Genomic DNA, 15,649 nt, shown 5'->3' on the forward strand with positions numbered 1-15,649 from the left:
ATATACCCCAGCGACTTAAGACTAGTTTTGTGGTCCAGGGTCACATATGTCATCCACAACAGGTATTCACAGATGAGTTTAGCAAAAGGTTTTTGGGCCAGTCTGCTTCTGCCCCAGCAAGTAACCCCGCACAGCCACAGAGCACGGGTGCTCAAACTATACTTCTTATACAAAACGTTTGTGCAATCACTTATAACTAACAGATCTCACTGTCATTTTTAATAGATGAACGAAGTCAGTCAATTACCCTTCATATAATACCTTTCCATAATGTTTATTTAGTTCTGTTGAATTTTACAGTGAAATCACAGGCCCCTTCTCAAAGGTCATAAGGAAATCTGGGATTCACGAGAGCATTTGAGTTAAAACAGAGAAAATAAAAACAAATTTTATCTTAAACGTTCAAGGTGTCTCAAAGGCTATTTTGGATAAAGCTGGTCCAAACGTAGAAGCTGAGTGCCAGCAACTCGGTGAGAAGCATGCTTTCGCTCCTAAACTAAAATATTTAATCAGAATGAAATAATAAATTAATTAAACATTAATCAATAATTTAATAATATTTTCACATGCTCTAAAACTTTAGCAAGTCTTATAATTCTAATTAATGTATGTTGCCAGGGGCCAAGACTGACAGTGGACTGATAATGACTCAAGAGGGAAATTTACAGTGTAAAAAGATCATCCACATTTCAGCACAGAGCAATGCTCTTATAATCCAAAAACATGTTAAAAAGGCTCTGGAAATGTGTGCCAAGGAAATGTTGACCTCCATTGCATTTCCAGCTATTGGTACAGGTGAGAACAAACTCAACAAGAGAAATAAACACCTGAGAGGGAACAGAATAGTGTTGTTAATCTTTATGTTAAAAAAATGACTGTCCTTACATATAAAGTGAAGATATGTGAATACAAGTTGTAGTACTGTTTTTGTACATTTGTTCATTTATTTTTCACTTTTGACAACAAACTCTTTATTTTTAAAAATATTTTTTTATTGATTATATTATATATAATCAATCAACACATTAATTTTGGCAGCCCTAATTATTACATTATATATATATTGTCAATGCAACACTTTCACTGTAATCATGAACATGGATTTTAGTCATGTGACTTTCTTTTTCCTTGGACAAAGGGGGGTTGTCTCCAGGCCGAGTAGCAGACTCCATGATGGATGGTATGCTGGAGATGATAAGAAAAAATCCCCAGTCCACTCTCAAGCTGATCAGACTGGTTGTGTTCCAGGCCCAAATGCTCCCTGAATTCCACAAAAGCATGCAGAATCGAGAAACTGGACCTGCCAAACAAGAGCAGAGTACCTGATCAAAAATCAAAAGGTATGATGTCCTTTTCTGAGGAGCCTTTAAAAATTAATTAATAAAACAGACTAGTTCAGGAATCCATTCTCATGAAGTCATGAACAACAAAGATATCAAAGTGACAATATATTTCTGTTTTACAATTTTATGTATTACACAGCATATGCCGCTAATGTTAAATCCTTCTTTACTGGATCTTGGGAGAAAGAAATAAAACAACATGGTGGCAAAGACTTTGTCATTGAAGGTGTGCAAGTAGATCCAGTGTTCTTTTCTATCTGTGGACCATCACAAGCAGATGTGGATGAAACAAAACATTTCTTAGAGGACATGATCAATCAGGAACAAGTGTTCCAGTCCATCGCAGACAGTGATACTTACCTTATCAGATAAAGACCAAGAGCGAATCCAAGACCGGCTGGAATACAAAGCCCATAAAGGTTCAGAAGAAACCCCAGGACAGGCCACACTTACAGTACAAGGTCTCAGTCGAGATGTTCTAAAAGCCATTCAGGAAATCCAAGACATGCTCAAAACAGCCAAAGAGAAAGAGGATGCTACAAAAATAAATGGAGTACACAAGTGAGCTTGTTGATTGGCAGTATGAACAAGAATTATAAGAATTTTGATCAATGTACAAATTTTGAGTTGGAAAAGGCCCTTGGCAGACAAGCTGCAGACATCAGAATTTCCTTCCAAGGCCAAATTTACCAGGCCACACTGCCTGAGGGTCCTGCGGTGAGCACCACTGGTGGAAACCAGATGAATATTAGACGCATTGACAAACTCAAAGGTATCTAAGTGTAGTATAATTTATCAATAAGGAAAACAAAATAATTCATATATATATATATATATATATATATATATATACAGTGTTGGGGAGTAACTAGTTACGGAATTACGTAATTTAATTACAAAATAAAAGTAATTGTAATCAGTTACAGTTACCAAGAAAAAATGTGTAATTAAATTACAGTTACTTATGAAAATATTAAGGATTACAAAGGGGGTTACATCTGCTTTTTCCACACACACTCCCACATACAGATTTAATTGATTTCTCTCATAAATTGCAATGACTGCTCTAAAATATGAAACACCAATGTTTCAGGAGTTTAGAACAAGCTTATTCGATATATATATATATATATATATATAATTAATTAAAACGAATAAATCTATAAATTATTATATTGCACTAGAACTAATGGTGTAGATTTTACTACCATATTAAATAACTAGATGTTTTTCTCAATTAGCTACTGAGGATATTCCACAGCATTGGGATGCAATGGCGCCTAATGAGCTGTGCAAAAAGTTTAATTTGCAACCAACCAGTGTATGTATTTATGTATGTATTTATTTATTTTTATTTTTCCAATTAGATCTACAGGACCGAACATTGTTCAACTAAATCAGCATATTAGAATTAGATTTCTGAAGGATCATGTGACACTGAAGAATGAAGTAATGGCTGATGAAAATATAGCTTTGCATCACAGGGGTAAATTAGATTTTTAGAATTGCAATAGTATTTCATAATATTAAACTTTTTTTCTGTATTTTTGATCAAATGAATGCAGCCTTGATGAGCATAAAAACGTCTTTAAAAAACGTCATACTGATCCCAAACTTTTGATATATATATATATAGAGGACTGAACATTGCTAACTAAAATAAACTTTCCTAAAATATGATTTTTGTGTGCTTACTGAACAATGCATTCAATTTTAGAGGATTTCAAGTTGAACTCATGGTTATAGATAGAATTCTTAGGGGGATTGTAGGTAGATCAAATTTTTTAAATTAGACCAGCAGTGCAATACATTGTAAACGACCACGAAATAAACACATGGCAACATCACAGACAACTTTCATAATTGTATCTATCATGGAATTGTTATTTGTTTTTTGTAGATTGAACGAATCCAGAATCCCGCCATGTGGAAGAACTACCAGAATAACAAAAGAGTCATGGAAAAAAAGGATGGTCATCAAAACTGAGAAAAGACTCTTTCATGGAACCAGTGAGCAGACTATCAGTCACATCGAAAAGAGTGATTTGAACTGGTGCATTATGTGTTGTTCATCTTCATTAATGTTTCTTGTCACAGCTGCAGTATATGGAAACGGTACTTACTTTGCACTCAATGCATGATACTCTTCTAGCAACACATACTCAGTGCCTAATGCTCAGGGACATAAACATGTACCTCTGCAGAGTCCTTACGGGAGACTACACTAAAGGAGCAGGAGGGATGATTGTGCCACCTGCAAAAAATGCCAACTGTGATCCATATGACACGGTTGTGTCAAAACTTCAAACTGTTTACTGTTATTTCTTACACCCTTATACAACATACAACTAATACTTTTGGCATTGCATTATAACAATCAAAAATAATACTGTGTGTTTTAAGTTTTAAAATCAGATTTGTCTATATACGCGTCTTCGTAATAATATTTATAAACAAAAACTCCAAATCTGATATACACATGGACAGAAAGGTTGAAAAAATATCTAAATCCAGATCACCTCCTGTCATGTCAAGAATTACTGTATCACACACACACACACAAATGAATTTAAGTGAAAATGAATGTAAAATAAAAAGTATAGCATGAGGTCAACATAAGCAATGAGACACAAAATGATGAGTTGAATTAGGAATTATGTATTCAAATCACCAAGTCAGAATCAAAGTGCTTAGTCTGTCATAAAAAATAAATAAAATAGGAGCAAATAATAAATTTGAGACTAGTTCTGCTAGTTTGTCTTCTTTAGTCCAGGGAGAGTGAGTTCATACCTGTTCATCAGAGAAAAAAAAAAGTTACATACATAAATATAAACCATCTAACTTAAACCTTACAAAGACAAGTACATACAAGAGTGCATTAGTGCCAACTTACTGGGTTCTGAAAGTACAGGTGCATCTCAATAAATTAGAATGTCGTGGAAAAGTTCAGTAATTCAACTCAAATTGTGAAACTCGTGTATTAAATAAATTCAATGCACACAGACTGAAGTAGTTTAAGTCTTTGGTTCTTTTAATTCCACGACATTCTAATTTATTGAGATGTACCTGTATTTTTCTATTCATTTTTCCCATAAGGATTTTTAAAAAGTCTTATTTAAATCATTATAAGCCATGAACCAAACCAACCAGCTATGAGCTTATTATAATAATATAGTCTTTAAAGCTTCATAAATTGTCATTAAAAATCAGTTTCTCTATGGAGAAAATGACGTTTTTATTTCCGGAACCCAACTGATGCACTCAACAAAACCCCCAACAAATTTAGCTGACCACATTTGCGGTCCTTACCATTCTGTGGATCCCTTGATCAGATCCATTTCAGACATATCAATCAAAACCTTTTGAAAAAGAATAAAATGAAATTTTTAAAGTGACAGTCCCGATAGTTAGAATTATTTTTTTTTTTTTTGGTTTCACTTTATTTTGACGGTCCCTTTAACACATTCTGTTGACTATAAGTAATGTTGCACCTACATATCTACTAACTCTCATTAGACTAGTAGGGATAGGGTTAGAATAAGTTGACATTTACTTAAGTTATTATAGTCAGTAAATGTCAGTTGGGAGACCATCGGAATAAAGAGTTAGCAGATATTAAGCAGACAGTCTACTAATAATGAGAGTTAGTAGACATGTAGGTGCAGCGTTACTTGTTGTCAACAGAATGTTCAAAAGGGACCATCAAAATAAAGCATTACCATGTTTTTGGTTTATGTTTTTCTTTATGTCCATGTCAATCTATGTTCTTGATCTACTTACCATTCCAATCTCCTTTCGCTCTCTTTTGTGAAGCATTTTATTGTTTTTTACTGCAACATCCAGCTTTCTTGTTCTTGCTTCCTCCATTGACACGGCAAACTCAAATCTGAGATAAAGAATTATCTTAGAAATCTTTGAAACATTTCTAACAAAAGTTAATACTAACAAAAGATAATGCTTGGTTATCAAATGGTGAAAAATTTCTCTAACGTCTCATTGAAGACAGGGTTCACGGTCTTCTTTTTAACCGGAGTGCGCTTGCGGTGCTTCCACGTCTGATCAGGCAGCAGATACATGCGGACGTAAGTATCAGAGCCGCTCTCGCTGCAGGAGAACAGATCCCTAGGCAGAAAAATAATAGCTTTTATGAATCTTTGATCTGTGAAAATCATTACAATTTAAATAAAAAAGGAGGGATAAGCGTCTCACTTGCAGCAGCTGACAATAACAATGAGCCGCTTCCTTAAGGTGGCATAACGCAAGGTGAGATGAACCTGCCCAAAGCTGCCCTGATGATGCAGGATGGCCCTTTAATGAACATTTGAACTCGTAAGTTAAATCTGAAGATTTTTGTAGAACACAACATTTATAAGCAGCACCAGATTGTACCTACTCTGGATAAGGGACATTGTCCGTAAGATCGAAGCGAGAAGAAGCTATCGAGTTCTCTGACAACAGACTGTGGGAATCGTAGCGACGCATTTGACTGGGGGTGGAGGGAGTCGAACGCAACGACTCTGTGCCAACAAAATTGCTTCGTCGGTAGTGAGGATATTCCGCTTGGAGTTCATTATAGGAGCTGACTGAAGATGGCACAGGGGCAGGAACAGCCTGTGTTCTGGAGACTGGGACAGATGAAACAGGCACTTTTTCTTTCGGGTTGCTCTGTACAGGCTGAGCTGGAACTGGAGTTGGAGCTGGAGCTGGAGTTTGAGGCTCAGGACGACTTTGGGGAGATGAGACGTTTTCCTGAGTCTGATTTGGTGAAGCGACAACCTTTGGTTCCAGTTTCTCCAAATTAAGAATCTGATTGAGAAGACACAGGTAATTTTTGTTAACCATTATCTCAACAAATATTACAATATTATAGTCATTATTATTATGGTTATAGTCATTTGTGTCTTCATAAACAATAGAACAACTAAATATATACATCAAAAACGTTCAATGTCCTTCAGCTCAGTGGTTCTAAACTGGATGGCTGTGACTCAAACTTGGGATGCAGGTCTGTTCTGATTGGATTGTGGATGGCAGGATAGCAAAATAAATAGACTTATCAACTTTTAAAATGTAGGGGGAAAAAATCTCATACTTTTAGTTGTTGATGCCAAAGGCCAAAGTCATCTGTTACTTGGAAGAAGATAGTAAAGTTAGGCAGATGTCAACATGGACAGGTTGTATGACTTGCCCTTATCCTACAAAACCATGATAAAGTAAAAAAAAAATTTAAAAAATAACACAATACAGGTTCACTAGCAATAAAGATTTCACTAGCATTAAATCATTGTTTTTGCCAACCACAATGTATTGTAGGAATTACAATATGATTGTAACACTTCGCAGAAGGTTAAATTAGTTAAAATTAGTTCATTCATTAGGTATTATAAACTAACACTGAAAACAATTTTTACACCATTTATGAATCTAGGTTAATAAATGTAAACATACTACTGTTTAAATTGAATTTAAATTAATTAAAACAATTAAGTAATTTATGCTAATTGTAATTTAGAATTTTTTCTAATTAACCTAAATAAAAGCTGAAAACTTCATTGTTATTTCATGATACCTAATGCATTAAACAATGTTAATGCATTTAACATTAAGGTTAGTAGTGCATTAAGGCATTTATTTTTATTTTTTTTAATAAGGTGTTAGGGCTAAAATCCAGGTGCTGAAGAAAATAAAAAACAGCTGCTGTAGTTCACTCACTCACCCTGAGAACAGCTTTCATCTTTATCTGGCTGTTGGCTCCGGAGCACTCAAGCTGAAAGCGCTGGTCCATGGTCATGTCGGATACATTGAGCAGCCGGACCAACGGCAGAGTGAGTTTGCCCAGTGAGGATTTTTTCTCGTGTTCTTTTACCTGAGGCCACAGCATAAAAGAAAGAGAAACATAATTTTCTATATATTATATAACAATACTTATGAGTTCTTACTGTTTGTTATATTTATCAAGCCTTGTGTATAGAAGAACAAGAATAGTTTGTTCTTTAATATTGTAAAATAGGTTATGGTTTTATGACAGGCTTACCTCAACATTCAACACTTGGTTATTCACACTGTGCACAAAGAATGTGAAGCATTCATCATAAGTCGGGTCTTTTGAGGCAAACACAACCTTGCAGATAAAATACAAACACAGATGAAAACACTCCAGCTTCTAAATGTCTGATTCATTGTGTTTAAAAACTGGTAAACAGGGAGGATTACCATTAGAATAATATTCCAAAAAGCTAAATACCTTGCTTTTTTGACTTTGCTGATCAATGGAAAACTCCACGCATGAGTTGGGATCATTAGTTCTTCTGGTGAGCTGCAATTTAAAATGGACACAAATGGAAATAAAGCTCATTAAGGTCATAGACACATTTTGATAATGTATATTCTAAATAACCATGAGATATGGTTCCCAAATTTTTTGACTTCCTATGCATTTTCATGGTCATGACCATAAATTACCATGACTTTTTCTTGACCTTTCCAATCATTTTTGATTTCAGGATATAGATTGTTTATTTATTTATTTATTTATTTTTTATCTAAAAGTTTTTAAAAAATCTAGCACAGGTTTACATTTACCAATCCTTGGAAATTATATATTTAAACAATTATGCATATTAGTGTAAAAATGTCTCCAGGGAGACAAAAAAAAGTCTTGATCGCAATGCAGTTCATGAATGATTTAGCTAGTGATGCAACAAATACCACATTATGCCAAGAGTCGTTCTAGCAGCTGTAAAAAAAAGAAAAAGCTTTTCATTTTGACTGAGGAGAGAATTCAAAGAATGTGCGCAGGAAATGTTTTTCACTTCTATGTCCTGACCAGCAGGTTACTCCACTAATAGGTCTGTGATCATTAATCAACTGACACTGAGGTGTGATATTATGATTAGGAGACTACGACACTATGAAAAAGACCAAGAAAAAGTCCTAATGTTTCACCTTTTAATTTGCATGATGTATATGCGGTTAACTTGATCATTTTCATAGTTGAACCAGTGGTAGAAACCAGTTGAACAGGTTGCTACAATTACAGAGAAGCAGGAACTAAAACCTGCTCCTTGACTTTATCATGCTTACAGCTAAAACGATATGATATAATCTCTGGAATGCTCTATATTCCGTGCAAGTTGGCAGGAGGCTGCATTCCAGACGCATGAGATGGAATAAGAGTGAAATACCTAGATATCTAGCTTTTTGCCCCAACAACAGAAAAAAGAAAGAAAAGCCTAAGGGGAGGAAGCCTAATACACAAACTTTCCAGAAAGGCTTAAAGGAATAAATCACTTAAAAATCATTCAGTCATCAATTACTAGCTGATATAAAAGGCCAAAATTAATTTACATTTCATCATATGGTTCCAGAAGACTACTTATGGTACGTTATGTGGTATTTTTATGGTGTACTTTTATGGAACCCTTTTGGAGCTGGTCACTATGAATCACTTTTTTTTTTTTTTTATAAATCTCCATTTGTTTTCCACTGCAAAAATAACAACATACAGGTTTGGAACAACGCAAAGGTGACCAAATGATGATGGCATTTTCATTGTTCCATTAAAACTATATGGAAAGTTTATTAGTTTACCCATATAGTTTTGCTGGTATTGATTCTGAGAGGTTTTTGGATGTGCTTCATTCTTCCCACATAAGGTCAAGGACAATAGTGGCCATTTCTTACCCGAGATTCTTTTGGTGGTTTTCCATGCTTTTCATTATGGGTGAATTCGCGGTGGTCTTTCTAAAGACAAAGAAAAATGGTAAGTAAGTAAGTAAGAAAGAAAGAAAGAAAAAGAAGATATATCACAAAATAACTCGTTCTCACATGCTGTGTTTGTGCTATGATAGGCTGACAATTTTTTAGTTGTGCTCTCATTGTACTTATATACTCACAGGCAGATTAGAGGCACTATCTAAGTATACAGCCAGCATGGCACAAGCGAGCCCATCTCTGGTCTGAAAGGTGAAATTGAATAAAAATCCATTAAAACACCTTTACATTCATTCCAGTTGAATTTTTGCATTTAAATATAATAATCGTATTGAAACAAACACACACACACATTTTATGAGACAATACACCACTTAAATCACAGCGGGTATTTTAACCATCTGGCACAGCATATAAATTATCTACACTATTATAATAAGCTTACCTCCTTCAGTAGTGCTGGGTTTGAGTGCAAAGAAAACCATTGCAATTTCATATGTATCTGACCAGTCTCAATGTCCTCCAGGGTGAACCACTGCAAATCAAAGACAAAACGTGGTGAACAGCAACAACACAAATTATATTCATATTATATCATAAAATATTTTATCACTTTTTCGATGTACAGATAAATTCTGCTAAAGTCTTTGTTCAACTATCAGTTAAGAAGCACAGCAATTCTGATCTTTCTAAACCTCACCTCATCTAATTCTCTGTCTTTCCTCACATCCCCACAATCCAGACTGTACCTGTGGCAGACAATCCAACTCACAATCTCACACAAAATCACATAAAATGGGCAAAATAACGTCCATGATCTGAGCAAACTCATCATTACCTGCCCAAAAAGTCATCAGCATCCGTGTCTTCGTCATAAAGTTCCACCTCCAACTCTTGCCCAGGAGCTTCATGAACGACAAACTATTGAAAACAAATATTAATGCGATCACTGTTTCCCATCTGAAATGACTTTGTCCCGATAGATTGAGGATTGCTCAAACTTACCTCATAAACTTCATTCCAGCGTGGATTCAAAGTTTCTTTGATGGTCTTTGTTTTGAATTGCTTGTTTCCGACCCTCAGCACAGTATATGGATCTGACTTGCCCTTTACAAGTCCCATCATGTACATGTCCTTTGCTACAAGATCCCGGGCCTCCAAAACATGGACCCGTACAACACCCTAAAGATGTTCACATGGTGTAACTTATTCTGCATTTTGAAAACTGAACGTTTTTTGACTGATTTTAGCAATGGGAACCAATTATTCCCAGTCTTACTCGAGGAAGAGGAAACTTCATTTGGTCAGCCTTGACTTGATCGATCAAAGGGATGCACATGCGATTGGGCAGAACCATGAGAGAGGCGATGATATCCACAATGGCCGATTCTGACAAATGACTAGAGAGGACATAGAGAGTCAGATTTACATGGCAATGAACACTAATTATCACTTTGGTTAATTTATTGAGATATCCCTGGATTTCTCAATGGCCACTAAGCTTTGTAACTGAAGGATTTTTACAGGTAAAATCTTTAATAATCCTGTAATATTTATCCCTCCCTGTACAGGAGGCTTTCATGTTATACACATTTGTCTATATGTAAACTTGTATGACAACATTCCATGTCCTGAAGCAATTTTAAAGAAGTGTGGCTAGCTAGTTTGGTTTTTCCATTGTTTTGTTTAGCCCATCCAGTTTTAACGTGACTGAGTTGCTCAAGCTGATTACAAGGTTGGCTGCTTGATAATACAAAATGTAAAACATAACTGACAAAAGTAAGTTATTAAATAATGTGATAAAAAATACTTTGACCCTTATAAGATAGCATGTGTATTGAGAACTGTTAACTACAAAAAAAAAACAAATACAACAAATGTGCATGGAACTTTCAACTGTTTATTGAGTCACTATCAACAATAATTAAAATCTATGAACATACCTTAGTCCTGGACCATCCAAAACATTAGTCATTCCAGTCCAATTGACTTGCAGAGCCTGGAAATTTAATTTAAAATGTTCATGTTTTGAACTAATGAACTCGTGACACTTTTGCTACTTTTTATTTTAAACTAGCCAATTGCATGTAATGTCCATACTCACAGGTCGACGAATGAAGAACATGGTGACTCCACCTACAAGGGGTGACTGGCCAATCAGAGGCTCGAGAATTACACGTAGCATTCCCTGAAGCTGAAAGAAAAAGAAAAACAACACATTTATAGTTGTTAATTGCTTTCATATTCAGTAACTTTTTTAATACATTAAGTTTGCTGTGCTGTGGGGACTCAGTAAAGGTCAGCAAGGCAAGATTTCATAGACAATGGTAATTCAAAGTGTTTTACAAACTTTAACTTTAGCTCAAACTTTAAAAATGATTTAAAAATTGATTTAAAATGAAAACAGTTAAGAATAGAAAATGATTATACATAAAATACAGTGCGATCAGTTCGGACGTAGCACAGTGCTCATTCAGTAAATGCACAGCTGAACAGATGAGTTTTGAGTCTAGATTTAAATGTGACTAATGTTTTAGTTTAACATTGGTAATAATAAGAAATGTTTCTTTAGCACCAAACCAACAAATTATAATGATTTCTGAAGGACCATGTGACACTGAAAACTAGAGTAATATCTGCTGAAAATTCAGCTTTGCCATAGAAATAAATTATATTTTAAAATAATTAAAGAGAAAACAGTTATTTTAAATTGCAATAATATTTCACATTATTACTACTTTTATTGTATATTTGAGCATACTACAGCAAGATTGATTGATTGATACTTTCTTTTTTCTTTCTTTCTTTTTTGGGAGGAAATTAATACTTTTTTCAGCAGGGATGTATTACCCTGATTAAAAGTGACAGTAAAGACATTTGGAATGTTACAAAAGATTTTTTTTTAAATAAATTCTGTTCTTTTGAATGTTCTGTTCATCAAAGAATCCAGAAAAATGTATCACGGTTTCCACAAAAATGTTAAGCAACACAACTGTTTTCTACATTGATAATAAGAAATGTTTCTTGAGCAGCAAATCAGAATATTAGAATGATGTCTGAAAGATCATGTGACACTGAAGACTGGAGTAATGATGCTGAAAATTCAGCTTTACTGTCACAGGAATAAATTGCATTTTAAAATATAGAAAACAGTTACTTGTAATATTGTAATATTTCATAATATTCATTTTTTTACTGTTTTTTTTTTTTTTTTTTTCAAATTAAATTGCAATAATATTTCACATTATTACTACTTTTATTGTATATTTGAGCATACTATAAATACAGCCGTGGTGAGCATAAGTCTTTAAAGACTTCTCACGGACCCCAAACTTTTAAAAGGTAGTGTAAATCAAAAATGTGACCTTGCCTGACATAAAAGGCAACTCTTAAATTTAAACGGAAGAAAATACCATCTATTATCATTAAATTCAATTATTCCTTCACTAACCTGAAGGCCTTTGACTCCTACTTTGATGGCTGGTTTAACATCTGCATCAATGTCTACATCAGCATCATAACTACAGGAGATAAAAGGAAAAGAGAGCCTTAAAATATTTCAGGAAGATAAGGTAGCAAAACCATGCATTATATCAGTCATATATGGGTTAGCAAGATAATCTGGTGTCAAAATGAAGTTTGATGTCATAGCTCACATAATGTTGAAGTCGAGGATGACCTCTCTTGTTTCCAGCTCATGTGTGTACACTCGTACCCCTGTAATAGTTGGAGCCTGAAATGCAAATACACAATTGTACGCTTCTGTATGACTGCGAAATATTTATAAACCGTCTATTGTCAGTTAGGGGCAACAAGCCTCAGATTACGGAATCGTACCTTCTGTCCCATGTGAACTTTAGTAAAGGTGAAGGTCTTCAGATGGGGGCTGGACGATCTTACAGATGGCTGAACGTTATCAATGAGAAGCTTTTCCATGTACATGCCAAAAAACGGCCATGCTTGCTGAAGAATCTACAACAAACAAGCACATTTATAGACATGCAATAACAGCAAAAATATTGAAACAGTACAATGTATAACTCCCACAGGCAGACAAATTTATGAGATTTGCCAGCATATAACAGGTGCAAATCAACATCTGAGGCAGAAATCTTACCTTGTTGATCCAAGCAGCCTTCTCAACATCTGCAAAGTGAATCTATCAGAGAGAAAGAGAGAGAGAAAGAAATAAATAACGGAGACTAATAATGAACATTTTACCACAAAATTAAGATTCACTTGTTTAGAAATTAAAAACACTTGCGTTCAACTTGCTTAAATATGAATACATTTTTAGCGCATCAAATTCCACATAATCCTGTTTTCCTTTCAGCTTTTTATGAAATATGAATGAGATCACTCTTTAAAAAATTCAGAAGGTTCAAAGGGCAGTTTTAATTTTATTTTGTGGTGTCATGAATATCTGTGGCCTTGAATCTATTATATCTAAACCAATTCTGAAGATCAGATATGTGATATCACCCAGATATTTTACAGAGAAGACAATAAGCAACCTAAGAACCTGAAACAGCTTGACGATTTTGGTCACAAAGGGCTAAAAGGAGAGTTCACACCAAAATACAAATTGTCAAAATTGGCTGTCTCTAACATTCTTCCAATATCTAACAGCAGCACATCTCCTATGTTTGCCAGAAGAAAGATCGTCATACTGGTTTGGGATGACACAAGGGTGAGTAAATGATGGCAGAGTTTTCATTTTTAGGTGAACTACCCCTTCAGGGTTATACTGGAGTTTGTAAACATGGACATCTTGGGAACTGTAGCAACATAAAATCAGGATACTATAAAATGAATCTTTACAGGTCCAATAAAATGGTTTTACAGCATAATCCATTTTATATATTTCTTTCAACTTTAGTAAAAGATGTGTCAAATTCCTGTTTTAAAAAGGGCTGGGTATTTTTATTTAGAAACTCAAGCTGACACCTTTGTGTGTGATGTTCCCAAAGCAACACAACAAGAAGCCACACCTCTTACAATTCAATACCATCGAGTATTGTTTAGATGATAAGTATGCATATAAACAAGTACAATACAGTATTTTCCCACCAACATACTAATTAGTTTACATCTTTACAACTGATTCAAATACATGTTGCACAGATCATTTAAACTAATATTATTCCAGGTCAGTAAAGATGCCAAAAAGACCACCCACCCAAGCTGGCATGTTCATGGCTTTGAGTTCAGTGCTGATCACGTCCTTCTCGTTTTCCAAAAAGTCAATGGCTGTATCGATCCTCTGATCTTTCCACCTGCGGTTGTTTTTCCACATGGTCCACATCAGCATGCTCAGAAGAATCCAGCTGATGCTGAGTCCAAGCAAGCCGGTCAGGTATATGGGATAGCACAGGACAATCGCTCTCATAATAAACATCAGGAACTCCATGATCAACTGATTGACATCCTTTACACTAAGTCCCTCTGGATCTCTAGCAGAGATAGAGGGTACTTGACCCTCACTGGCTGCAGCGCTCATTGTGACTCTGGAGCCTGACTGCTGATTTAAAGGTCTGAAGTAGGTACGTAGTAGAAGAGCGTCTGAATTCACATCAGAGACGCATCGCCTGTCGATCGTTGTACTGAGGTTAGTTTTCCTGGCTACCTGAGATCAAATCCAACCATCAGATCGAAAGAGTAAACAAAAGATTTACGGAGACGCACTCAGCATCCCTGGTGACCCGTCGCGTTCACTTCATCTCCATTAAACCAACTGTGATTGTGCAAGCACTCTTGTCAGTTTTTGCGAACTTCCGCGTTTCCCATCCATTGGGTTTTTACCTGCCAGCCTCGAAGTAGACACGCCTAAATTCCACCCTTTTCTGTGTGTGAGAAATAGTACATTCGTTCGTGTAGTAAGCTGACAAACAGGATCTGACTCGAAACCCAACGATTGCATTTGCCAAGCGATCCAAATCGATCTGTTAATGGAAGTAGAAAGACGAAGTCGCATTAAATAGTGTCATGTAGCAGAGTGAGTGGCCGATATTTATTGCAAGACGATTTTTTCACTTGGATTAACTTAGTTTAAGTAGGCTATGATTTTAAAGAAACGTGCTTAAACAACATTTACATTTAGTCATGTAGCAGTCGGTTTTATCCAAAGCGACTTACAAATTAGGACAATGGAAGCAATCAAAATCAACAAAAGAGCAATGATATGCAAGTGCTATAACAAGTTTCAATTAGCTTAACGCAGTACACGTAGCAAGGTTTTTTTTAAATTATATAATAAATAAAAAGAAAACGGATAAAAAGAATAGAGCAAGCTAGTGTTAGAGGCCTTTTTTTGCTTTTGTTAATTGTATAATAAATAAAAAGAAAACAAATAGAATACAAAAAGATGAGAAAAGCTAGTTTTTTTTAAGAAAACGAGCAGAAAATGAATAGAGTGCAAGTCTAAAAGGGACAAGTTTTTTTTTTTTTAGAATTATAATAAAGAGCGCTAGAGTTAGAGGGTCAAAAAAAGATGTAAGAGATGTGTTTTTAGCTGATTCTTGAAGATGGCTAAGGACTCAGCTGCTCTGATTGAGTTGGGCAGGTCATTCCACCAGGAGGGAACATTTAATTTA

The 15,649-nt window shown here is 35.1% G+C and overlaps 1 protein-coding gene and 1 pseudogene across 1 annotated transcript; one reads left to right on the forward strand and one right to left on the reverse strand.

The window, feature by feature from the left end:
• Positions 1-3,705, forward strand: part of LOC107686223 (poly [ADP-ribose] polymerase 14-like) — a 6,259-nt pseudogene extending 2,554 nt beyond the window's left edge.
• Positions 3,396-14,936, reverse strand: LOC107685117 (extended synaptotagmin-3-like). The gene is made up of 23 exons (XM_016481653.1): positions 14,236-14,936; positions 13,174-13,215; positions 12,894-13,028; positions 12,713-12,789; positions 12,508-12,577; positions 11,161-11,250; positions 11,000-11,055; positions 10,336-10,456; positions 10,062-10,238; positions 9,895-9,977; positions 9,757-9,805; positions 9,502-9,591; positions 9,239-9,301; positions 9,027-9,086; positions 7,588-7,659; positions 7,378-7,464; positions 7,060-7,209; positions 5,737-6,149; positions 5,553-5,651; positions 5,334-5,465; positions 5,124-5,229; positions 4,653-4,702; positions 3,396-4,133 (listed from the first exon to the last, which is right to left on the reverse strand). The coding sequence occupies exons 1-23, from the start codon at positions 14,554-14,556 to the stop codon at positions 4,094-4,096; spliced, it is 2,583 nt and encodes an 860-aa protein (XP_016337139.1). The 5' UTR covers positions 14,557-14,936; the 3' UTR covers positions 3,396-4,093.
• Between the last annotated feature and the right edge of the window lie 713 nt (positions 14,937-15,649).

The sequence above is a fragment of the Sinocyclocheilus anshuiensis genome, unplaced genomic scaffold (genome assembly GCF_001515605.1).
Source record: "Sinocyclocheilus anshuiensis isolate Anshui unplaced genomic scaffold, SAMN03320099.WGS_v1.1 scaffold277, whole genome shotgun sequence".
NCBI classification, from domain to species: Eukaryota; Metazoa; Chordata; class Actinopteri; order Cypriniformes; family Cyprinidae; genus Sinocyclocheilus; species Sinocyclocheilus anshuiensis.

Excerpts from the sequence above, each read along its gene's own strand:
- LOC107685117 (XM_016481653.1), bottom strand. The coding sequence starts at position 14,556 with ATGAGCGCTGCAGCCAGTGAGGGTCAAGTACCCTCTATCTCTGCTAGA. Across the intron at positions 9,592-9,756 it reads AAGACAGAGAATTAGATGAG|TGGTTCACCCTGGAGGACAT; the intron begins GTGAGGTTTAGA and ends TTTGATTTGCAG. Across the intron at positions 5,466-5,552 it reads GTTATTGTCAGCTGCTGCAA|GGATCTGTTCTCCTGCAGCG; the intron begins GTGAGACGCTTA and ends TTTTCTGCCTAG.